This window comes from Bombina bombina, chromosome 7 (genome assembly GCF_027579735.1).
Source record: "Bombina bombina isolate aBomBom1 chromosome 7, aBomBom1.pri, whole genome shotgun sequence".
NCBI classification, from domain to species: Eukaryota; Metazoa; Chordata; class Amphibia; order Anura; family Bombinatoridae; genus Bombina; species Bombina bombina.
The window spans coordinates 519,786,658-519,813,299 of NC_069505.1; the positions used below are offsets into that span (position 1 = coordinate 519,786,658).

Below are 26,642 nucleotides of genomic sequence, written 5' to 3' on the forward strand. Positions count from 1 at the left end.
AATTTACTTTTATCACCAATTTTACTTTGTTCTTTTGGTATTCTTAGTTGAAAGCTAAACCTAGGAAGGCTCATATGATAATTTCTAAGCCCTTGAAGGCCGACTTTTATTGCATGCTTTTGTATTTGCTTTTCACAACAGGGGAGAGAGAGTTCAGGTAAACCATATGGATAACATTGTGAGCACGCCCGTGGATTGTGGCAGACACTGCACTAATTGGCTAAAATGCAAGTCAATAGATAATAAATAAAATATCATGTGATCAGGGGGCTGTCAGAAGATGCTTAGATACAGGGTAATCACAGAGGTAAACAGTATATTAATATAACTATTGTTTATGCAAAACTGGGGAATGGGTAATAAAGGCATTATCTATTTTTTTAAACAACAAAAATTCTGGTGTTGACTGTCCCTTTAAGCTCAACTCGAACTTTTTTTTTTTTTTTAAGTATATTTGATTTGTATGTGTTGAACTCTGGACTTCGGTCTTTTTTCAACCTCATCTACTATGTTATATTATGTTACACTGTAAAATAGTTTTTATATAAATGTATTTTCAATTACTTGTTCTACCAGCTGCAGAGAAATTGCATTTTCAGGTTTATTTGTGTATATGAAGTAGCTGGTTTGTGCTTTTAAACCATAGTCTATTACAATGGGTTGAGTTTCAGGTAATATCAGATCTCATTATGTTATCACTTTGTGTACACACACTTGCTTCCTTATCTTATATCTGTTTGTAAACCAAATCTCAATAGTTAGAGAGAACAATGGAAAATTATCATTTTATTACTTAACTATATACTGCACCCCACTGAAAGTGTCATTTCTTCTGCTGGTTGTGTTTACATAGCCTGTCAATAGCCTAGACCAGTGATTTTTAACCTTTTTTTTGCCGTGGCACACTTTTTTACATTAAAAAATCCTGTGGCACACCACCATCCCAAAATTTAAAAAAAATCACACATTGTAGCCTAATACAGGATATATATATACACATATACACATACTGTATGTATTGTGCTGTTATGCCATGCCTCCTACAAACTACCCCTGCACTGGGAGTAAAAAACAAGCAAAGTTTAAAAAATATGTCACACTGTTGTCAGTCTGCCGTGGCACACCTGAGGATCTCTCACGGCACACTAGTGTGCCACGGCACACTGGTTGAAAAACACTGGCCTAGACTCCAGTATACAAACTTTTACTATAGGTATGGATACCACAGGCTAAATCAGCTATTTCTCCAGCAGATAAAATGGATCATTGGGAACAATTGAAAGGGGAGACATTTTTTGGGTGCGTGTGTATAATTATAAAAATTACATGACTAAAATTAAAGAAGTTTATTATTAAAGAATCCCTTTTTTCTATTGTAGTGTACTCTTACACACAAAAAAGAATATATATATATATATATATATATATATATATATATATATATATATATATATATATATATATATATATATATATAATTTGATTGTGTGTGCTAGAAACCTAGATATTTTAAATCAGCCAGCATATAAAATTACATGTTTTCAATTCTAGAGCCAAATAGAAATTACTCATCATTTTAGGGAAATATTAGTAGAAATTTTCTGTGTGTGTGTTTTTGTTTTTTTCCGTATTATCTCCCAAGCTTATCAGCTTGCCAGTTTATATTGCATCTCATTGTTTTAGATCAAGGTCCTTAGTGTTGTGCAATTATTTTACTTGGGAAAAAAAATCCATCAATATAAACAGTCACACAAAATTGTGCTACTAACGACTATATTGTCTGCAAGTGTAGCACGGATAGGTGTGTTCTGGCGCAGCGTAAACCTTTTTGCAGAAATGTCTCGCTTTGAGGATTTTCAATAGCTTTGCACTTCATCAGTTTGCAAAAACCACAATCAAACCACAATGGAAAATTGAGTCATACATCTGTGGTATAGAAAGAGTGGGGAGGGGGCTAATGTCCTCAGAGGATGTATGTGTACGACAGCCAAATTGTAGTTACTTGTACTCGTAAGCCAAGCAATGTTTAGCTGCAGTAATCTTTGCACCTCATCTTGTCAGGGGACAAAAATACTTTGTCAGTCACTGGAAAGAGCAGTTGTGCGCTGATTTACTCTCGGAGGGAATCCATAGGCGTCAGTAGTCATGCAGATACGTAGATGATCTGTACAAATAAACCAAAACAAACAAAATATGCAGAAATATGTTAAAACAGATACTACAGGATTGAGGAAGTTAAAGGGACATGAAACTCAAATAGTTTTTTTTTTTTTTTTTGGTTTGCACAGAGCACACAATTTTAAACCACTTTCCAATTTACTTTTATTATCAAATTGCTATATTCTTTTGGTATCCTTTGTTAAAGGAGCAGCAAGCACTACTGGGAGTTAGCTGAACACATCAGGCGAGCAAATGAGGAGAGACGTGTGTAGCCATCAATCAGCTTGCTCCCAGTAGTGCACTGCTGCTCCTGAGACTACCTAGATATGCCACTCAACAAAGAGAACTCAGCAAATAGATAATATAAGTAAATTGGAAAGTTGTTTACATTATATGCTCTATCCTAATCATGAAAGTTTAACTTGCTATACTGTCCCTTTTAAAAAAGTGGTTTAGTTTGGCTATGTATGTTAAAGGGGCAGTATACACCAATTTTCATTTAACTGCATGTAATAGACACTGCTATAAAGAAGAATATGCACAGATACTGATAAAAAAAATCCTGTATATAACCTTTTAAAAACTTACTTAGAAGCTCCCAATTTAGCACTGTTGATTAGGTTAGGATGGGACGCCCACTGATATGGGCTGATAGCAGAACCTCCCCCCATCCCTGCATATGTAAAGACCCATTATACAAACAGAAGCAAGTCTGTAGACATTAGTATGCATCTAAAACTTTGGGGCTTGGTTAGGAGTCTAAAAATCAGCACAATGTTATTAAAAAAATAAGTAAAACTATACATTGTTACAAAAACGCTCCCAGATGGGCTATATAAATGGATCATCTACAAAACATTTATGCAAAGAAAAAAACTAGTGTATAATGTCCCTTTTAAGTTGAATTGAGTTGAATTCACTATATAAAGTAATTAGAGATATGAAACCCAAATTGTTTCTTTCGTATTGAGCACAGGAACAGTCATTTATTAAAAAAAAAATACAAAAGGAAGCACTGCAATGCATTTTTAAACATTCTCCTTTAGATAAAACACAGAAAATATTTGAGTAATATGCCCCTTTAAGGCACAAATTGTTATGCAAAATGATATGCGTAGTATCGGAAAATGAAGCATTTCAGTGTAAATACTTGCTTTTTTGTTACAAGGTCAATCAAGTCTGGGGAAGGAAGTATTTATCTTTGTCATGCAATATTGTTAAGACTACAGATTTTGTTTGTTTGCAACTTCCTTCATTAGAGCACAGGACCAGTGAATATAATCCGAGTTTATCATTTGGAGTTACATTTGATTAAACGTTATTATAAAGAAAATACAAGCAGACATAGTGCATTTAGAAGACAATAAATAAAACATTTTAAAAGGCCAAGATAATGAGAAAAAGGAGAGCGTGTTATTTTAGCAGTAGTGACCCTGCAACTTTATGCTTTTAACCACTGCAAAAGGTTCAAACACGGTTAAAATACTCATCAGAAGGCGCAGAGAGCTGTTGAACCTGAGTGGAGTTGGCTGTTAGCCAATTAGGAATGGCAGTCCCATGACCCAGCTGTTTGACTGTCCCATTGGCCGTGGCAGTTGTTTTTTTTGTGGCTCCTAAGTGGCAATTTTTCACGGGTTATTTTACACTATAGTGACCCTTTAAAGCTAAAATTACTAGACATATGGATAATAGATGTGTATAATCTGTCTTTAATTGGTGTATGTGTTTTATTTTTATTTTTTTGTTGTCCGCATAGAGTTTGAAAGCTATTGAGCTGGACTTTTTTTTTTTTATCTGTGTGGCATAGAGCTAGGAAACACTCTCTCCCCAACTGTACTTTTTTAAGCTAAATAGTACTCTCTTTGTCTTTAAGAAATAGCCTGCGTTGAAAAGGACGTTTGTTTAGGAGGAAATATCCGCATTAATTGAACTGGTTAATGAGATACTAAAAATAGAAGGCAAGACGCCTAAACTAGTTTGTTTGGGGAATGGATGTGAGCCCACAGTAAGATTCCATAATTAATGCTATTAAATTAGATATGTGTTTTTAATCCCTTTAATTAAATGAGCAAGTACAAAGGATCATCAAGTAATGTCTACAGCAATTTTTGGCTTTCGCGCTTCCTTGCTTAACAACAGATATTAAAAACTGGAATTGCATTTTGTAAATCAGGTTAGAATAATGCGGTAGACCTAGATCCGTTAAAGATGTCAGATAAAAAAAAAAATAACATGGATTTTCCCCCTTTGACCTGGGTCTGTGTCTTCTATTAGCATACAAAGGGTTGTTCCTCCTTTTGTGGTTGGTTAAAGCTTTTTGTCAATATTGTCCCTAACGAACAAACAATAGGGACAGTACGGCGATGTTAATATTTCTGTAGTCCTGTTGACGTAAGGATTTTCTCCTCCTGTATTCCTTTCTGCCTCAATGGAGGTCACCTTTGCATAAGCACAGGGCAATCATTTGGTGACTTGAGAAGAGCAAATAAGAAAGGGTGGGTATTTGAGAAAACGTATGCGCTGGAGTTGCCATTAACTATGATTTGTTACTACTTTTGTCACAGACCTTTGTACGTGTCCTTTGGGATATCACAAAACCTACATCTAAAGGCTGAAGAACTACTAGTTTGCATTTTAAACAGAAGGTACTTCAAGATTTTGGGTGTAGAACCATCAACCAACGTCCGCCTAGGTTATGGTTGTATTTGGTAATTATAGAGTGTTCAAAAAGATTATAATTAGATGACTACATGTTTTAGTGGACTAACGTTTCATTCTTTAAGATATTTAGATGATGGACATATCCAGATATTTAAGGTATCTTATGGCGTGGCTGATATATTGGTGTATAAACTGGCTGTGGGATTTTTATTTTATTTTTTTTAATTAAAGAAGACATCATTTTAATTCAATTTTACTCCAAAGTCCTGACAAAAATGTGCCCTTAAATGTCTTGTACGATCAACATTGACGTAGTGAAACATACTATTGAGTTCGCCTTTCCGGTGCCAAATTAACGTGTCTATAAGTTTTGGACGTTTCTACAAAGATGTCTTTGTGTTAAGACAATCAGATTGAGTGGTCTATAAATGGTCTCTTTGACAAACACTGAGCGTCAGAAGGAAGTGTCAGTTATTTCTGTTTGTAAGGGACCAGTTATCGTAGTAGAGCTTTATTTTACAACAATATAAAACTGCACCAATACAATATACTTTTGTTCAAAGGACCATTTTTATGTTGTTCATTCTTGGATTTTTTTTTTCTCTTTGTTCGTTTATCTGTTTGTTTTCTGCATACCTATCGGGACTTGTGAACTTTGTTCTTGTACAGCAGGATTTTTTTTTACAGTTGTCTGAAATTGACTCCATGTCTCATCTCCAGTAACCTTCCTACTTGTAAAGTCATCTGACTTTTCTTGTATATACATGCTTCCTTGTTTCAGTTTTTCCCTTCTCATATTGCATTTTCCTCTTCCACATTCCTCTTTACAAAATAGGCCAAAACCGCAGAGGATTTTGGCTGAATTCAATTTTTTTTGTATGTTTCTGAATTATGGATTCTTTTTCTGGTAGGAAAGGGGCAAATTAGGTTTAACCCAAAATATATTGTCTATTGTACTAATCTATGATTAGAAGTGCTCCCAATCTTTATTTTGAAATCCCCATAAAATAATCAAAAAAAAGTATTCATTTAATACATTTTTTAGTATTCCCTTAATTTGTTATTTTGCATTTTCCCCCTCTTTTGTGTCAAAACGTAAAATAAATTGAGTATATGTGTTCAGTTACATGCCTCAATCTCCACCTTTAAACCCTGCACCTTAATAGGAAAAAGTCACAGACCAGCGGAAGCAACCAGCATCTCACGTGTGCTGTAAAGTGGATTTAGGACTTTGTCCTTTATTGAAACTGTGTTTAAGACACTCACAATAGGATGTTTTTTTCTATTAAGAAGTGATTTGCACAGCTTTTTTTGTGTGGGGGGGTTTCCTCAATACAGTTTACCGACACTCCATAGATGCGCATTACTCCAAGTCTCAACACGTCTAGGCTAAATGAGGATGGATTTATCCACAGATCAGGTAGTGTGGTCTAAATACCAGTAAAAGCCGTGCCTTTTATTTTTCTACAGACAGCATCTTCCAAACTGTCCTGTCTCTTTCAGAGAAGCAGCTGTGCTCTGATCTGTCTTTAGCAACATGTTTGTACAAGACAGATGTTTTGATAGTAGTTTTGGTTCTTTTCCAATAAATAATCCTTTGAGTTGTTTATGGGATTTCAAGAAGTCACTGGGACTTGCAAAACGTCATATTAGTCATAAACCTCAAAAGTTTCTGTGGTCAGTGGGTTTCTTGATTTTGGTACAAATGTTTGCCAAACTGATCACATGCTTTCTTAGTCCTGATTTGCCAGACTGACCAGTCTTCAAAACTCATGAGAACAAGGTTCAGTCCAAAAATGTTTTGCTTTGAGAGATTGGTCCACAATCAGCACAAACTCCCAGCCAATTAATAAAACGAGTGTATTAGGAATAATATTTTGTTGTCGATTAGATGACACAAAATTCTGTCGGATAACAAACTTATTTTGGGAGCAGGTTAAGTACGTGTCATAAATCTGGAGCGTGTTTTGTAAAATGCGTCTGAAAATAAACTGGTTTAAAGCTTTATTTATAGTTTACAAAGCATGTTCGATAACATTGTGTGTGTATATATATATATGCTCTGCATTTTTTTTTGTACTGTTAATTGTTAGAAGTTCCTCATACCTAAGACTTGAGTTAAATGTTTTGTTTTCAAACCCTCTGGGAATAGACAAACTCATTTAGTTTGTGTGTACCTTGCTTCCCCTGTTCCACCAGTTTAGTAATACATTTTATGTGCATGTAGAGGAAATTGTGACCCTTTCCTATTTACCAAGCATGCACAACCCTTAGGTATTCAATTTAATTAGAAATCTTCTTGTTGCGGTATATTCTCTGCTGCCAGAGTTTCCAAATCCAAGTGTATTTTATTTCCATTTTGGGTATTAAACGTGGACATCCAGGTGCATTCCACTGCAATTCGGGTTTTAATATTCGGCTGCTTTTACGTGTTTGTTATATGCATATTATAGAAATATCTTCCTTAGCTATAGGTTTCTTTAATACCATATGAGTATCCTTGGGATTATGTTTTGCTCATAATGAATATTACTGTATATTAGCTCACTAGCCGGCTCCTATCAAACATAGGAGCCATCAGTAAGGACCTATCCATGTATTTTTCTAGTATCAAGTTATTCTTATTTAGATAGAAGCAGGATACTTTAGAGAATTGGAAGACAGAAGTAAAATACTATGCACATATCCTAACTTTTTGAGTTATTCTCCATATATCTATATGCAATTACCTCTGTCTGGCTCCTAAAAATCTGTCTGGCTCCTAAATATTGTTACTGGCTCCTAATTTTTAAACAGATTTGTCGAGCACTAACATACTACATACTAGAGGTAGACTTGAATATATTCTGAACAAATGATGTAGTGGTCTTTGCTAGCTCTAAAGGAACTATTTTGAAATTAAAAGGACATAAAGTGGGAAAAGAAAATGCTCTAATGTATCCAATTGCTTGCATATAACTGTGTTTAACTCATGCAATGTGGTTAAACACATAATTAAAGTCAGCTACAAAGCAACAATGCACTACTGGGAGCTAGCTGGTGAGCCAATGATAAAAGGAAAAGTATGTAGCCACCAATCACCAGCTAGCCCCTAGTAGTGCATTGCTGCTGTTGATCCTATCTAGGTATCCTTTTTTTTTTTACCAGAGGATACCAGGAGAACAATGTACATTTGATTATGGAAGTAAATGAGTGTCTTAAACTATCATGCTTTCTCTGATCTATGAACGTTTTTTAATTTTGTCTTTCACGTCCCTTTAAGTGTTTCATGTTCAGTTTGACATAGAGAAGATCTCTATTGGTATAAAGCAGGGCTTGACAAATTCCTGGTGCCAGAGATTCTTGGCTCCTAATATGTTGTTTCTGGCACCTGACTTTTTGGATTATTCTACTTATAAAAATGTTCGTACTTCCTAATATTGTGTGACTAGTTCCTCAATATTCTTGCTTGCTAGTTTATATAAATTTGCCAACCCCTTAAAAAAAAAAAATATATATATAGCGAGCTAGACAAAACCTTTCGTATATTATGTTCTTCTCACAATAGAAATTAATATGTAGAAGTCTCTTTTATAGCATTAAAGGGATAGTCTAGCCAAATTAAACTTTCATGATTCAGATAGAGCATGCAATGTTAAGCAACTTTATAATGTACTCCTATTATTAGTTTTTCTTTGTTCTCTTTGGTATCTTTATTTGAAAAAACAGGAATGTAAAGCTTAGGAGCCAGCCTATTTTTGGTTTACATTTAGCCACCAATAAGCAAGCGCTACCCAGGTGCTGAACCAAAAATGGGCCGACTCCTAAGCCTACATTCTTGCCTTTTCAAATAAAGATACCAAGAGAATGAAGAAAAATGTATAATAGGAGTAAATTAGAAAGTTTGAAATAGGAAGAATTTTGACTAGACCAGGGCTCGACAAATCCAGGAGCCAGGGAGCCATTGACTCCTAGAATTCTATCTTCTAAAAATATGCCTGGCTCCTAAATATTGTTACTGGCTCCTAACCTTTAAACAGATTTGTTGAGCACTGGACTAGACTGTCCCTTTAAATTAATTTGATCTGCAGAACTGGGCTTGGACAATGCCTTTGAGCCAGGGCTTTTCCAATTCGAAACCTGCCTTCCAAAACAATTGTACAGTTGACTCCTAAGTAAATTTTCAAATTTACATCTATCACCAATTTTGCTTTGTTCTCTTGGTATTCTTAGTTGAAAACTAAACCTAGGAGGTTTATATGCTAATTTCTAAGCCCTTGAAGGCCACCTCTCACCTCAGTGCATTTGACCATTTTCACAGCTAGAGGGTGGTAGTTCATGTGTGCCATATAGATAACATTGTGCTTACTTATGAGAGGGCACCGATTGGCTAAAATGCAAGTCTGTCAAAAGAACTACCATAAGGGGGCAGTTTGCAGAAGCTTAGATACAAGGTAATCACAGAAGTAAAAAGTGTATTAATATAACCATGTTGGTTATGCAAAACTGGGGAATGGGTAATAAAGATGATCTATCTTTTAAAACAATAAATATTCTGGTGTAGACTGTCCCTTTAAACTCCATCTAAAATATTGTTTCCATTTGGGATCTAATTATAAAAAGTAGAACGTTTACCATCACTTTAAGCCATGCAAAGCACACATAAATTGCATAATTTAACAACACTTGATTGAATGATAATTTGTGCAACAAAAATTGATTGCATTTTAGTTTAATTTAATTTAGCTTAAATTTTATCCAGGTGATCAGTAAAGTCAGCCGGGTGGTGTCCCCATTAAGTGCTAGATTACAAGTGGAGCACTAATTTATCGTGCACCCGCAAACTGACAAAATTGACAGTTTGTGGGCGCGCAATAAATAACCAGCCATTACAAGTGGCTGGTTATTGCTTCCGCAAGCTCGCAGTAGCAATTAGCACTCTGAAAATTAACCAGAGATCAGATCTTTGGGTAATTTTCTAAAAGTCCTCCAATTGGCCCCAAATTTCAATATAGTATTCTTTAAAAAAAAAATGGTAGCATCTTTATTTTATAATAAAGTAACTGCAAAAAGCGGTTATATGGGGCTTAAAGTGGCGGCTGAGGGGTGAAAAAAAAGGCACTGAAAAGTGCCTTTACATATCGTTATATGGGAACTGTGTGTTCCCTGTAAAAATATATGTAAATGATTATATACATACTGTATATATGTGGGTTAATATGTGTATATACACATTAACACATAAATATATATTCAAATACATATATATTTAAAATTGCGGACCATCACTGTGCAATTTACCCCCTTTGCTGCGCTGGTTCTCATGCTGTGTCTGACGGCATGAGTATGAGGCTCCCATTGGAGCCTATTGAAGCACGCTTCATGCACTGCACCGCACTTATAATACCAGCGCACACAAATGTTGAGTGCAAATATTGCTTTCTCGTAAGCAATATTTTGCACTCAACTCGTAATCCGGCCCTTAATAGGTCCTGGGGAGAACACTGATAAAGTACCAACACCTCAACAGCTCAGTACAAACATGATACATATGTTTAGGGCATTTCTAGTTCATTATGAACACAAGGAGTAATGGTCTTCCTTATGAACATGTGACACAATCTTCTCTAGCTATACATAGGGCTTGATTTATCAAGCGTCGGCAGACAGGGGCGTACATTCCGTTGGCGGAATTCCACCATTGCACACGTTCCACCATTGCACAACTCTGCACGCGCACAGCCAATCACGCGCGGGAAGGAGCCGTCAATCTCTCCGGTCAGATCAGACCGAAGAGATTGAAATTCTCCACCTAAGAGGTTGCGAAGAGGTTAGGGAAGCAGCAATCTGATGACCTTTGCTTGATAAATACAGACAGGACAAGGCTTGATGAACCGAGCCCATAGAATACGATGTGTAGATGCCTTCCCTAGCTTGAAAGTAACCTGATCCAAACAGGGCTTCCCTAATGCTGATCCCTTTAGGTCGGACATCCTCAAACTTGGCCCTCCAGAGGTTTTGGAACTACATTTCCCATGATGTTCATGTAGTTCCAAAACCCCTGGAGGGCTAATTTTGAGGATGTCTGCTATAGGTAGCACAGTTTGTTCCATAGAAACATGGTCCATTGCACATTTTACCTAAGGCTACTTCTCATAAAAAGCAACAATTGTCTACTTCAAAATTGTTGCCAATTATTTAGATTTCACAATTATTATGATGACAGCTGCCATTTATTTTTGTCTGTATGAAGAAAAGTCCTCTGTATTCATTTATCATTCACCAATAGTGAGCATTAAAGGGACATGAAACCCAATCTCTTTCTTTTACAGTTCAAGAGAGCGCATATAGTTTTAAATATCTTCCCCATTTACTTCTATAATTAAATTTGCTTCATTATCTTGGTATCCTTTGTTAAAGCTAGCTGGGAGCTAGCTGAGCACATCAGGTATGCCAATGACTGGAGGGGAATATATGTACAGCCACCAATCGGCAGGACGCTCACAGTAATGAACTTGCTGCTTCTAAGCCTACCTAAGAATGCTCTTCAACAAAGTATACCAAGTGAACAAAGCAAATTAGATACTAGAAGTGAATTGGAAAGTTGGTTAAAACTGTATGCTCTATTGGAATCATTGAAGAAAAAGTTTGGTTTTATGTCCCTTTAAAAGGACATGAAACCCCAAATTTTGTTTCATGTCCCTTTACTTATCAATGGGCATTGAGAACCATTATGTTAGGATTAGGTGAATACACCGTACTGCAGTGTGTTTATTTATTTCTTATTTCTTTTACAGAACCGGTCCTGGAAGAAGCTAAAGACCATGGTCCACTGGTCACCATTTGTGGTGTCCTTCAAGAAACAATATCCATGGATTCAGCTTGCTGGGCATGCAGGTAACGGAGTGTAAGAGGGTGAATCATTCTTTGCAGTATTAAAGGGACAGTAAAGTCAAAATTAGTCTAGCACGATTCCGGTAAAGCATGCAGTGGCTAGCACTCTCCCACCTTGAGGGAAATCTGGGGTCTCCCACCAGCTCCTACCCCAGCGATTGGGCCTGCATAGTGACAGGCATCACCGGGGCTTCACGTTATGCGCGGTGACGTGATGATATCATCGCGCAACTTTATTTAAAATTCACAATGTTAAGTATAGGAGCAGGGGGCATGCTGCTTAGAAGCCTGTATGTCAGACATCTAAACAGCTACAGACCCCCAAGACCCACCGGTGGAAAGGTAATCGCATAACCTTTCCAACAGTGTAAGTCTTGGGGATCTGGAAAAAAAGAAAAAAGTTAAAAAAAACCTTAAAGGAACAGTCAACACAGTAGATTTGTATAATCAACAAATGCAAGATAACAAGACAATGCAATAGCACTTAGTCTGAACTTCAAATGAATAGTAGATTTTTTTTTATGACAATTTTAAGTTATGTCTATTTCCACTCCCCCTGTACCATGTGACAGCCATCAGCCAATCACAAATGCATACACGTACCATGTGACAGCCATCAAATGTAGGAGCTGGTGATTTAAAAAGTTTAAATATAAAAAGACTGCACTTTTTTTTAATGGAAGTAAATCGGAAAGTAGTTTAAAATTGCTGCTGTATCTGAATAATTAAAGTTTAATTTTGACTTGAGTGTCCCTTTAAAACAGCTTAGCACCCAAGTGGGAAAGTGCTTAGCACTCAAAGGGTTAAACAACTCTCCAATTTTTTTTATAATATAAATTTAGCTGAAGTTCTCCCGGTAATCCTAGGTGAGTTTAGAAGTGTGCACGTGTCCTTCGTCATCAGGAAAGTGTTAAAAACAACGTTCTACACAGTTGCAAACTGTCATAGTGTCTGTAGCAACTATGTATAACATTGTTACAAACATTATTGCACACACAGCTGCTAGATGGCTAAAGCTCCTGAGCTGACCTATGGTTACTCTTTGCCAAAGGATACCAAGAGCACTAAGCAAAATCAGTAATAGAAGTAAATTGGAAAGTTGTTTAAAATTATGTGCGCTCTCAAATCCATATACATTCAATTTTGACTTTACTGTCCCTTTAATATGAAGGGCAGAATAGGTTAAAAATATATCTATATCTGTGCTTGTGGATATGTTTTGTGTGTGCTTAATATTGGGGGGAAATCATATATCATCTTTAATTATTTTGTTCTTCTTAAAGGGACACTCAATCAAAATTAAACTTTCATTATTCAGATAGAGCATGCCATTTTAAACAACTTTCCAATTTACTTCCATTAACTAAATATGCACAATCTTTTTATAGTTACACTTTTTGAGTCACCAGCTCCTACTGAGCATGTGCAAGAATTCACAGAATAAAAGTGTATGCATTTCTGATTGGCTGATGGCTGTCACATGGTACGTGTATGCATTTGTAATTGGCTGATAGCTGTCACATGGTACATGGGGAGTGGAAAAAGACATAACTTTTAAAATTGTCAGAAAAAAAAATCTAGTACTCATTTGAAGTTCAGACTAAGTGCTATTGCATTGTCTTGTTATCTTGCATTTGTTGATTATGCAAATCTAATGTGTTGACTGGTCCTTTAAAGGACCATTAAATACAGTAGAATTGCATAATAAAAAGACAATACAATAGCATTGACTCTAAATTTTAATTGAGCAATAGATTTGTTTTTCCTAACAAATTTCTAAATGTCCTTTAATTTGCCTGGCCCCGTTTCATGTGACCGACATTAGCCAATACACTGTGAACTCTTGCACATGCTCAGTAGGAGCTGGTGCCTCAGAAAGTGTGCATGTAACAATACTCTGCACAATTTACTAATGAAAGTTTTCTCCAACATAGGTGTGTCCGGTCCACGGCGTCATCCTTACTTGTGGGATATTCTCTTCCCCAACAGGAAATGGCAAAGAGCCCAGCAAAGCTGGTCACATGATCCCTCCTAGGCTCCGCCTACCCCAGTCATTCTCTTTGCCGTTGTACAGGCAACATCTCCACGGAGATGGCTTAGAGTTTTTTAGTGTTTAACTGTAGTTTTTATTATTCAATCAAGAGTTTGTTATTTTGAAATAGTGCTGGTATGTACTATTTACTCAGAAACAGAAAAGAGATGAAGAATTCTGTTTGTATGAGGAAAATGATTTTAGCAACCGTCACTAAAATCCATGGCTGTTCCACACAGGACTGTTGAGAGCAATTAACTTCAGTTGGGGGAACAGTGTGCAGTCTCTTGCTGCTTGAGGTATGACACATTCTAACAAGACGATGTAATGCTGGAAGCTGTCATTTTCCCTATGGGATCCGGTAAGCCATGTTTATTACGATCGTAAATAAGGGCTTCACAAGGGCTTATTAAGACTGTAGACTTTTTTTGGGCTAAATCGATTCATTATTAACACATATTTAGCCTTGAGGAATCATTTTATCTGGGTATTTTGATATATTGATATCGGCAGGCACTGTATTAGACACCTTATTCTTTAGGGGCTTTCCCAAAGCATAAGCAGAGCCTCATTTTCGCGCCGGTGTTGCGCACTTGTTTTTGAGAGGCATGGCATGCAGTCGCATGTGAGAGGAGCTCTGATACTTAGAAAGACTTTCTGAAGGCGTCATTTGGTATCGTATTCCCCTTTGGGCTTGGTTGGGTCTCAGCAAAGCAGATACCAGGGACTGTAAAGGGGTTAAAGTTAAAAACGGCTCCGGTTCCGTTATTTTATGGGTTAAAGCTTCCAAATTTGGTGTGCAATACTTTTAAGGCTTTAAGACACTGTGGTGAAAATTTGGTGAATTTTGAACAATTCCTTCATGTTTTTTCGCAATTGCAGTAATAAAGTGTGTTCAGTTTAATATTTAAAGTGACAGTAACGGTTTTATTTTAAAACGTTTTTTGTACTTTGTTATCAAGTTTATGCCTGTTTAACATGTCTGAACTACCAGATAGACTGTGTTCTGAATGTGGGGAAGCCAGAATTCCTATTCATTTAAATAAATGTGATTTATGTGATAATGACAATGATGCCCAAGATGATTCCTCAAGTGAGGGGAGTAAGCATGGTACTGCATCATTCCCTCCTTCGTCTACACGAGTCTTGCCCACTCAGGAGGCCCCTAGTACATCTAGCGCGCCAATACTCCTTACTATGCAACAATTAACGGCTGTAATGGATAATTCTGTCAAAAACATTTTAGCCAAAATGAACACTTATCAGCGTAAGCGCGGCTGCTCTGTTTTAGATACTGAAGAGCATGACGACGCTGATAATAATATTTCTGAAGGGCCCCTAACCCAGTCTGATGGGGCCAGGGAGGTTTTGTCTGAGGGAGAAATTAGTGATTCAAGAAACATTTCTCAACAGGCTGAACCTGATGTGATTGCATTTAAATTTAAGTTGGAACATCTCCGCATTCTGCTTAAGGAGGTATTATCCACTCTGGATGATTGTGACAAGTTGGTCATCCCAGAGAAACTATGTAAAATGGACAAGTTCCTAGAGGTGCCGGGGCTCCCAGAAGCTTTTCCTATACCCAAGCGGGTGGCGGACATGGTTAATAAAGAATGGGAAAGGCCCGGTATTCCTTTCGTCCCTCCCCCCATATTTAAAAAATTGTTTCCTATGGTCGACCCCAGAAAGGACTTATGGCAGACAGTCCCCAAGGTCGAGGGAGCGGTTTCCACTTTAAACAAACGCACCACTATACCCATAGAGGATAGTTGTGCTTTCAAAGATCCTATGGATAAAAAAATTAGAAGGTTTGCTTAAAAAGATCTTTGTTCAGCAAGGTTACCTTCTACAACCTATTTCATGCATTGTCCCTGTCGCTACAGCCGCATGTTTCTGGTTTGATGATCTGATAAAGGCGGTCGATAGTGATTCTCCTCCTTTGGAGGAGATTGTGGACAGAATCAATGCTCTCAAATTGGCTAATTCTTTCACCCTAGACGCCACTTTGCAATTGGCTAGGTTAGCGGCTAAGAATTCTGGGTTTGCTATTGTGGCGCGCAGAGCGCTTTGGTTGAAATCTTGGTCGGCTGATGCGTCTTCCAAGAACAAGCTACTTAACATTCCTTTCAAGGGGAAAACGCTGTTTGGCCCTGACTTGAAAGAGATTATCTCTGATATCACTGGGGGTAAGGGCCACGCCCTTCCTCAGGATCGGCCTTTCAAGGCCAAAAATAAACCTAATTTTCGTCCCTTTCGTAGAAACGGACCAGCCCAAGGTGCTACGTCCTCTAAGCAAGAGGGTAATACTTCTCAAGCCAAGCCAGCTTGGAGACCAATGCAAGGCTGGAACAAGGGAAAGCAGGCCAAGAAGCCTGCCACTGCTACCAAGACAGCATGAAATGTTGGCCCCCGATCCGGGACCGGATCTGGTGGGGGGCAGACTCTCTCTCTTCGCTCAGGCTTGGGCAAGAGATGTTCTGGATCCTTGGGCGCTAGAAATAGTCTCCCAAGGTTATCTTCTGGAATTCAAGGGACTTCCCCCAAGGGGGAGGTTCCACAGGTCTCAGTTGTCTTCAGACCACATAAAAAGACAGGCATTCTTACATTGTGTAGAAGACCTGTTAAAAATGGGAGTGATTCATCCTGTTCCATTAAGAGAACAAGGGATGGGGTTCTACTCCAATCTGTTCATAGTTCCCAAAAAAGAGGGAACGTTCAGACCAATCTTAGATCTCAAGATCTTAAACAAGTTTCTCAAGGTTCCATCGTTCAAGATGGAAACCATTCGAACTATTCTTCCTTCCATCCAGGAAGGTCAATTCATGACCACGGTGGATTTAAAGGATGCGTATCTACATATTCCTATCCACAAGGAACATCATCGGTTCCTAAGGTTCGCATTCCTGGACAAGCATTACCAGTTCGTGGCGCTTCCTTTCGGATTAGCCACTGCTCCAAGGATTTTCACAAAGGTACTAGGGTCCCTTCTAGCTGTGCTAAGACCAAGGGGCATTGCTGTAGTACCTTACTTGGACGACATTCTGATTCAAGCGTCGTCCCTTCCTCAAGCAAAGGCTCACACGGACATAGTCCTGGCCTTTCTCAGATCTCACGGATGGAAAGTGAACGTGGAAAAGAGTTCTCTATCTCCGTCAACAAGGGTTCCCTTCTTGGGAACAATAATAGACTCCTTAGAAATGAGGATATTTCTGACAGAGGCCAGAAAAACAAAGCTTCTAGACTCTTGTCGGATACTTCATTCCGTTCCTCTTCCTTCCATAGCTCAGTGCATGGAAGTGATCGGGTTGATGGTAGCGGCAATGGACATAGTTCCTTTTGCGCGCATTCATCTAAGACCATTACAACTGTGCATGCTCAGTCAGTGGAATGGGGATTATACAGACTTGTCTCCGAAGATACAAGTAAATCAGAGGACCAGAGACTCACTCCGTTGGTGGCTGTCTCTGGACAACCTGTCACAAGGGATGACATTCCGCAGACCAGAGTGGGTCATTGTCACGACCGACGCCAGTCTGATGGGCTGGGGCGCGGTCTGGGGATCCCTGAAAGCTCAGGGTCTTTGGTCTCGGGAAGAATCTCTTCTACCGATAAATATTCTGGAACTGAGAGCGATATTCAATGCTCTCAAGGCTTGGCCTCAGCTAGCGAGGGCCAAGTTCATACGGTTTCAATCAGACAACATGACAACTGTTGCGTACATCAACCATCAGGGGGGAACAAGGAGTTCCCTAGCGATGGAAGAAGTGACCAAAATCATTCTATGGGCGGAGTCTCACTCCTGCCACCTGTCCGCTATCCACATCCCAGGAGTGGAAAATTGGGAAGCGGATTTTCTGAGTCGTCAGACATTGCATCCGGGGGAGTGGGAACTCCATCCGGAAATCTTTGCCCAAGTCACTCAGCTGTGGGGCATTCCAGACATGGATCTGATGGCCTCTCGTCAGAACTTCAAAGTTCCTTGCTACGGGTCCAGATCCAGGGATCCCAAGGCGGCTCTAGTGGATGCACTAGTGGCACCTTGGACCTTCAAACTAGCTTATGTGTTCCCGCCGTTTCCTCTCATCCCCAGGCTGGTAGCCAGGATCAATCAGGAGAGGGCGTCGGTGATCTTGATAGCTCCTGCGTGGCCACGCAGGACTTGGTATGCAGATCTGGTGAATATGTCATCGGCTCCACCTTGGAAGCTACCTTTGAGACGAGACCTTCTTGTTCAGGGTCCGTTCGAACATCCGAACCTGGTTTCACTCCAGCTGACTGCTTGGAGATTGAACGCTTGATCTTATCGAAGCGAGGGTTCTCAGATTCTGTTATCAATACTCTTGTTCAGGCCAGAAAGCCTGTAACTAGAAAGATTTACCACAAAATTTGGAAAAAATATATCTGTTGGTGTGAATCTAAAGGATTCCCTTGGGATAAGGTTAAGATTCCTAAGATTCTATCCTTCCTTCAAGAAGGATTGGAAAAAGGATTATCTGCAAGTTCCCTGAAGGGACAGATTTCTGCCTTGTCTGTGTTACTTCACAAAAAGCTGGCAGCTATGCCAGATGTTCAAGCCTTTGTTCAGGCTCTGGTTAGAATTAAGCCTGTTTACAAACCTTTGACTCCTCCTTGGAGTCTCAATTTAGTTCTTTCAGTTCTTCAGGGGGTTCCGTTTGAACCCTTACATTCCGTTGATATTAAGTTATTATCTTGGAAAGTTTTGTTTTTGGTTGCAATTTCTTCTGCTAGAAGAGTTTCAGAATTATCTGCTCTGCAGTGTTCTCCTCCTTATCTGGTGTTCCATGCAGATAAGGTGGTTTTACGTACTAAACCTGGGTTTCTTCCAAAAGTTGTTTCTAACAAAAACATTAACCAGGAGATTATCGTACCTTCTCTGTGTCCGAAACCAGTTTCAAAGAAGGAACGTTTGTTGCACAATTTGGATGTTGTTCGCGCTCTAAAATTCTATTTAGATGCTACAAAGGATTTTAGACAAACATCTTCCTTGTTTGTTGTTTATTCCGGTAAAAGGAGAGGTCAAAAAGCAACTTCTACCTCTCTCTCTTTTTGGATTAAAAGCATCATCAGATTGGCTTACGAGACTGCCGGACGGCAGCCTCCCGAAAGAATCACAGCTCATTCCACTAGGGCTGTGGCTTCCACATGGGCCTTCAAGAACGAGGCTTCTGTTGATCAGATATGTAGGGCAGCGACTTGGTCTTCACTGCACACTTTTACCAAATTTTACAAGTTTGATACTTTTGCTTCTTCTGAGGCTATTTTTGGGAGAAAGGTTTTGCAAGCCGTGGTGCCTTCCATTTAGGTGACCTGATTTGCTCCCTCCCTTCATCCGTGTCCTAAAGCTTTGGTATTGGTTCCCACAAGTAAGGATGACGCCGTGGACCGGACACACCTATGTTGGAGAAAACAGAATTTATGTTTACCTGATAAATTACTTTCTCCAACGGTGTGTCCGGTCCACGGCCCGCCCTGGTTTTTTTAATCAGGTCTGATAATTTATTTTCTTTAACTACAGTCACCACGGTACCATATGGTTTCTCCTATGCAAATATTCCTCCTTAACGTCGGTCGAATGACTGGGGTAGGCGGAGCCTAGGAGGGATCATGTGACCAGCTTTGCTGGGCTCTTTGCCATTTCCTGTTGGGGAAGAGAATATCCCACAAGTAAGGATGACGCCGTGGACCGGACACACCGTTGGAGAAAGTAATTTATCAGGTAAACATAAATTCTGTTTCTTAAAACTGCATGCGCTATCTGAATCACTGAAGTTTAAAGGGATAGGAAAGCCAAAATTAACCTTGCATGATTCAGATAGAGCAGGTCATTTTAAGACACTTTAAAGTTCCCTTCTATTTTCAAATGTCCTTTGTTCTTTTGGTATCTGTTGTTGAAAAAGAATGCGCACATATCCTACACTACTAGAGTTAGTTGGTTATTGGTGCCTGGGCACATTTGTCTCTTGTGATTGCTGACTAGTTGTGATCAGCTAGCTCCCATTTGCGTATTGCTGATCCTTGAACAAAGGAGAATGGAGCAAATTTGATAATAGAAGTAAAGTTGCAAAGTTGTTTAAATTTGTACTTTCTATCTGAATCATGAAAAAAAACATTTGGGTTGCATGTCCCTTTGATGTTCACATTAGTGTCCCCTTAAAGGGCCATGATACCCAAATGTTGAAACACTTGAAAGTGATGCAGCAGAGCTGTAAAAAGCTGACTAGAAAATATCACCTGAACATCTCTATGTAAAAAAGGAAGATATTTTACCTCAATAGTTCCTCAGTAGCCACATCCCATTGTAAAGGACTTCTAAGCAGCAAATCAGTATGTCTGTCCCGGGACAGCTAAGGGAGTGAGCTTTCGTGCACACTCATCTTATTTCCCTATTCAATTTAAGGAAGTTTACTATGAAATCTCATGAGAGTTAAGTCAAATCTGATGCTGATTGGCTGCTGTTCATTTCTTCATTTGTTTTGTTATTACCTGTAGCCGAGTATAACTTTTTACACAGCACTTACTCTGCTGAGCTGAGGAAATTATGAGGTAAAATATCTTCCTTTTTTACATAGAGATGCTCAGGTGATATTTTCCTGTCAACTTTTTACAGTTATACTGCATTAGTTTCAAGTTATTTAGCATAGGAGTATTATGTCCCTTTAAGAAAAATACTAGGGCAGGCTCTCTTTAATTGGATAGTATGGTTTTAATTATGGCTAAAATTTAATTCCTCAACTTTGATGCAGGTAATTTTAAGGCTGGCGAATACGGCAAGATTTTAAAAAAGTTTTGTGAGTGTGAGCAGCAATGCCTCGAGTGGCTCAACCGCGATTGCCTGCGAGAATTTGTCCCTGGGTACTATGGCGTGGTAGAGAAAGATGGTGAAACCTACAACCAGATGGAAGACCTCCTCTCAGCATTTGATTCGCCTTCTATCATGGACTGCAAAATGGGAGTCAGGTAGGAGACTGAGATGAGAGAGTAACTGATACGCTAAATGGTATTAGAATCCCAACAAATAGATCTTGGACAGTCACTATTTTTCGTATACTCCGTCAACTGAGTGCCTTTTGCTTTCTCAGACTTTTTCTCTCTCTACTTTCTCCTCTCATTGTTCCTCTGTTGCCACAGGACATATTTGGAAGAAGAGCTGGTAAAAGCACGGGAAAAACCCAAGCTCCGGAGAGACATGTATGAGAAGATGATTTCCGTAGACCCCGAAGCCCCCAATGAGGAGGAACACAAGCAGAAAGCCGTCTTAAAACCACGATACATGCAATGGCGAGAATCGCTCAGCTCTACAGCAACACTAGGCTTCCGGATAGAAGGAATAAAGGTAAAGTAGCAGGAGTCATCATCAAACATTAAGGGCATGGCAAATTCGTGAGCAATTACATATACAGTATTCAAAATGTTCCACTAGTCCACCAGCCCAGTATGAGTAATCAGTTAGGCTTTTTTCCTATCTTTTATTTTGAGTAGATTAGTATACTTGCGATATCCTGACCAGAAATGTTTTATCACTGTTTGTTAAAGTATAGTGATATTTTTCTATGACTACACACATTCATATATTTATTTGTAAAGGTACGTGTGTATAGTCGTCCGGGAAATTTACAGTCATATGTAATAGGCTGGAAATTTCCACTAGCTCCAAAACATGGCGCTCTATGATAATAAATAAATAAATATATCTATATGTGTTAATCAAGAAAAGTCACCAGCGCTAGAACCTTACAATATAATAGTTTGTTGTTTCAGTGTATTAGTTTATGAGGTGTGTTTTACCTTTGTACTTTCCTACTTTAATATTGGTAATGATGGATATCACTGTTTTTTTTTTGTGTGTAGAAATAGTTGAATTTGTTGTGATAAAAATATATATATACACCACGTACAATACAACAAAATCTAAATAGCGTGCTGCCTTAATATTGACACAGTGTACCCAAGTCATTGTTGGAAATGGTAAGGAAAGAGCAATCAATGATAGTAGGATGGCGCTCTGCTATAGTATATTTTTCTGGTATATATAAAAAACTTTTAGTCTTATTAAAAAGAGAACAGTTCTTTGATGGTAATAGGACACACTTTGTGTTGGTTTCTTGTTGTGGATAGCGTATTAAATAAGGATGTAAAAGTAAGACTTCCTGCTTACCAGATACGACCTCAATCCTTATGAGGTAAGTTGTCTGCTCTGTGGGTAAAGGTGGTTCTGTCTTTGTCCTCCAGAATACTATTCTCTGAGTGATTTGTCCACGTCTTGTTTAGGTGTAGGGAAGAGATCTTTATAATCAGTGGTATCCCTGGACTCTCTGATGATATTTCATGCAATGGTGAGAATCTTACCCGTCTCAGGAGTATGGAGAGTAGTTGGCAGTGTTCCCCAGATTCATGCAAGAGCGAAAGATACACACATAGCGTAATAGTGTATAGAATAGTGTAAAAATGTATTATATACAAGAGGTATTATGCTTACATTAATTAACCTCAATCCATAATGAGGTAAGATAAAAAGCTTAGACACATAAATGTTGTACTCCAAACTTGTACCTTTAGGATGAACTGTTGTATTGCAAAGAAGTGTCTCTAATTTTTAACTCGCATAACCCTATATAGGGCTTGGAGCTTACTTGTTTAGGAATAAAAAGATTCCAAAAGAATGTACAATAAATATACAAGAATAATTACTGCTGTGATCAGGTGTTAATCTGTTTACTGGCAGCCACAAACTGTTTGTTTTTAACACTTGTCATTTGACAATATAGCATGTTTTTTACTTCAAAAACGCTTTGCAGCCAGAAACCAGGGCCTCCATTACATATGCAGCGTCGCCCGCAAAATCCTCCGCCGCCAGATTTTACGCGATTTTGGTATTACATATATGGCGTAGCATACAAGTTACGCTCGTATATTTCACCCTTCGGAACGTATTTTTTTTAGCCATAGACTAACCTAGAACAGCCGCGTAATTTGGTACCCAATATACAGCGTAAGGACTTACGTACGCAGAATTCAGAAAATCTACTCCATTCTTATCTCGCCACATATTGCAGACGCAGCAACCCTTGCACTGACTAAAAAAAGCAACGTAACTCCCTGGAAGCCTTCACAAACACATACATTTAAGCAGCATCTCAAGGTTAAAGGGACAGTATACTATATTGTTTTTTTAAGGTTTATTTGTGTATTTGAAATAGTTTGAAGCCACAAGATAATCAAATGGGATTGAGCTTGTAGGTACTTTATCACATTGTGGACATATACTTGCTTATTTACTTTAAATTTCTTCTCAAAACAATCAACAATACAAAACAATGGGAAATCATAATTGTATTACCTTCATCTCTTTAGAACCCACTGGAGTGTAATTTATTCTAATGCTAACACAGCTTGGCATTGATGCCAAAATATATAAAGGGACAGTCAAGTCCAAAGAAAACCTTCTTGTTTTTAATAGGGCATGCTATTTCAAACTACTTTCAGATTTAATTCTAACACTTGCTTTGTTCTTTTGGTATTCTTAGTTGAAATCAAAACCTAGGATGGCTCATATGATAATTTCTAAGACCTTCTTGAAGGCTGCCTCTTTGCAATTGTGTCAAACCAATCACAGACACCGCAACCTCTCACCTGCAGACTTAAAACACCCGATAATGCCCACCCTATCAGTAACATCACTACTATATATACCAATGTGTCAATTTATATTGGATGTGAGATACATTGATTTACATCTTAGAAGTGAATATTACTATATGTACCCTTCATAAACAACAATTGTGGATGTGAGTACAAGAATATGTCATAAATAGGATAATATTACCTTTTTTTTGCCATTTCCACACAGGTCTCATTATATGTCTTAACAATATTAGTGTAATAAAACACCTCACATGGATGTGGATGACAATTATATGGTAAATAACAGAGGACAAGATTTATGGTGAACTATAAGAATATTTATTTCTTTTTTGGCTTTTTGGATGAGGGAGCTGAGGTGACTATAGTGGATTTCCTTGTTCTCCTGGTTTGAGAAGATTCTGCTGGTGTGCTGGCCACAGATGATAGGCTGGAGGCAGTGCCCTGCTGGTGTGTAAAGTGCTCAACCAACACACCCAAGAGTTGATTTTGTTCTCTCCATCTATTGTCCATTTGCATCTGCATATCAGACAGAATTTGCATAATCTGTGATTGGTTATGAACACTTGCACTTAACGATGCTGCCATGTCCCTCTGTAGCTCTATGCTACGTTGTTGTCTCCTCTCTTGGCTCCTGATGAACCTTTCATGGTTCCTGAAGAACCTCTCTTGGCCTCTTTGTATGTTCTCAGTGCTTGTTATGAGCCTCCTCTGGAGTGCAATGCATTCCTCACCCAGGGGTGAATACAATGCATCCACAGGCTCTTGAGCAGCAGGGCTTCTAGGTTCTTGTGGGGCAGGGTCACCTGCATCTGCTGTTGCTTGAGGTGCAGGTCCAGCTTCAACTGCTGGTTCATGTGGGGCAGGGCCAGCTTCAACTGCTGGCTCATGTGGGGCAGGGCCAGCTTCAACTGCTGGTTCATGTGGGGCAGGGCCAGCTTCAACTGCTGGTTCATGTGGGGCAGGGCCAGCTTCAACTGCTGGTTCATGTGGGGCAGAGTCACCTGCATCTGATGGTTCTTGAGGTGCAGCTGTAGAATCTGCTCTATTTCCATCTGCCATACATGGACCCTTTGTGGCTGTCTTGGCTCCCCCTCAAAGCCAAAGGGAGGATATTGATCTGGCCAGGAATCTTGCCAGGGGTCATATGGCAATGGTGGTGGCATCACTCCCGGGTCCTCAACTCAAGCCATCCAACCATGCTCATGACTGGGAGCATACTGTTCTTGCGGTTGCCTGAAGGGTGGTGGTGGTGGCATGGATGTTTGTATCCTTGTGACAGGAGGTTCTGTGAAGGAGTCAAAGGATGAGATGGATTAGTAAAGTCAGATATATGTCCACGTGGGCATACAATATACATTGATACATGCTAGGGCCTATACTGATTCTCATGTCAAACTCTATAACATGTGTCCTGTGTTAATCTGAGACCTGTTAGTATTGCACTATTACACCTCATATCATGAATTGCATTGTGTTAAGTAGCATTAATGTCAAATATAATTGTAGATGTTTTTGTTAGTAGGCCAAATACCATGCTCCTCATTGTGTACATGAATGTGTGATATTAAAGGATGTTATATCTCAAATACATATAATACTGGTGTGTGCTGTGGTTGCAGCCCCTGAGTCACGAGCCCCTGGAAGTCCACGGACTGCTGTGATACTCAGGGACCTGCGTATCATCTCCTGCCAGGTGTTATACTCAGTATCCAGGGATGGACCACCGCCTGTTCCCCTCTGGTGCATAGCTTCCTGCCCCATCTTTTATTTGACCCGCCTCTTGCAGTCATTCCACCGCTTTTTCAGGCCCTCGACAGTCCTCCTCTGCGGGGCCACACTGTTGATGGCATCCTCTACCGCCAACCATGCCATTTTTCTCCTTTTGGCAATGCCTTTGCCCTTCTCCTGCCCTAAGAGGGCACTGTAATTGTCCATGATGGCCTGGACTAGGGCAACATTTTTCTCAAATGAGAAGTTGGGACATCTCAGCCTCTCATCCTCCATGGACACCTGGCTTCCTCCCTGTGATGTCCCTGGTGTGGGTTCCTCCCTATCCTCTCCCTCCTCCCCCCTTCTGTCCACATGTGCACCCTCTGTCCCTCTCCTAGATGTGCCTGCTCTCTGGGGATCTCGGGCATCTCCCCTCCCATCATCCCTTCTAGCTCTCCCTCTCCCCACTCCACTTACTCCCTGACGGGGACCCCACTGCTCCTCCTGTCCTCTCCAATTCTCCTCTCCCTGCCACTCCTCTCCCCTCCTCCCCACCTCTCCCTGCCATCCTCACTCTAAATCACACTACACACACTCACAATCACTCCCACTTCATTCACACACAATCACAACCAAACACTCAGCCTATCACACTGTGAAATTCAAATAAAATGTGTGAGCTGTTAGAAAAAAAAGTGTGGTGTATTTGTATATGTATGTATGCAAAATGTGTGTAATATGTAAAAATACGTGTAAGTGTACAAGCTTAATGAAACAACAATGCGACCTAACTCCTCTGTTTGCGTCTCTCTCTCTCTCTCTCTCTCTCTCTCTCTACTCTGACTAATCCTCCACTCCAGTGTAGTGTGTTGTAGCTCAAAGAACAATCCAAACACACTGAAGAAAATGGCGGCTGCGCATGGGTTTATATATGAATTTTGAATAGCGTAATTACGTGTCGCATTTTTATATGAAATTGCGGATCATTTTTAAGAGTGTTAGCCTAATTTGCATAAAACTACTCTTTATTGACACTTTTCGTCGACAAAATACTGGCGTAAGTTACTTGCGACGACTAAAATGTGTATTTGCGCACATTTCAGAAGATCGCCAGTTTGTCCTACTTACACCAGTTTAGCATATAACGGCGCAATATATGTAATACCCCGATGTGCGAGGTGAAATTACGGGCGGCGTGGGTTCCCACGCTTGCGCCGAAACATGCGCCGTATATGTTATCGAGCCCCAGAAGCGCAACTATGGTGTTAGATTAACACCTGATCACAACAGCAATTATTCTTGTATATTTATTGTACATTCTTTTGTAATCTTTTTATTCCTAAACAAGTAAGCTCCAAGCCCTATATAGGGTTATGCGAGTTAAAAATTAGAGACACTTCTTTGCAATACAACAGTTCATCCTAAAGGTACAAGTTTGGAGTACAACATTTATATGTCTAAGCTTTTTATCTTACCTCATTATGGATTGAGGTTAATTAATGTAAGCATAATACCTCTTGTATATAATACATTTTTACACTAT

The 26,642-nt window shown here is 39.2% G+C and overlaps 2 protein-coding genes across 2 annotated transcripts in view; one reads left to right on the plus strand and one right to left on the minus strand.

Moving 5' to 3' along the window:
• The window catches only part of ITPKC (inositol-trisphosphate 3-kinase C), a 79,830-nt gene that overhangs the window by 41,671 nt on the left and 11,517 nt on the right, over window positions 1–26,642 (plus strand). The window contains exons 2-4 of the mRNA XM_053721783.1: window positions 11,598–11,697; window positions 20,491–20,704; window positions 20,876–21,080. Coding sequence (XP_053577758.1) covers window positions 11,598–11,697; window positions 20,491–20,704; window positions 20,876–21,080 — 519 coding nt within the window. The remainder of the gene's footprint in view (window positions 1–11,597; window positions 11,698–20,490; window positions 20,705–20,875; window positions 21,081–26,642) is intronic.
• Window positions 23,685–26,642, minus strand: part of ACTMAP (actin maturation protease) — an 82,374-nt gene continuing 79,416 nt past the window's right edge. Inside the window, exon 3 of the mRNA XM_053721786.1 lies at window positions 23,685–24,674. Within this exon, the coding sequence (XP_053577761.1) occupies window positions 23,708–24,448 (741 nt within the window). The 5' untranslated portion in view covers window positions 24,449–24,674 and the 3' untranslated portion in view covers window positions 23,685–23,707. The remainder of the gene's footprint in view (window positions 24,675–26,642) is intronic.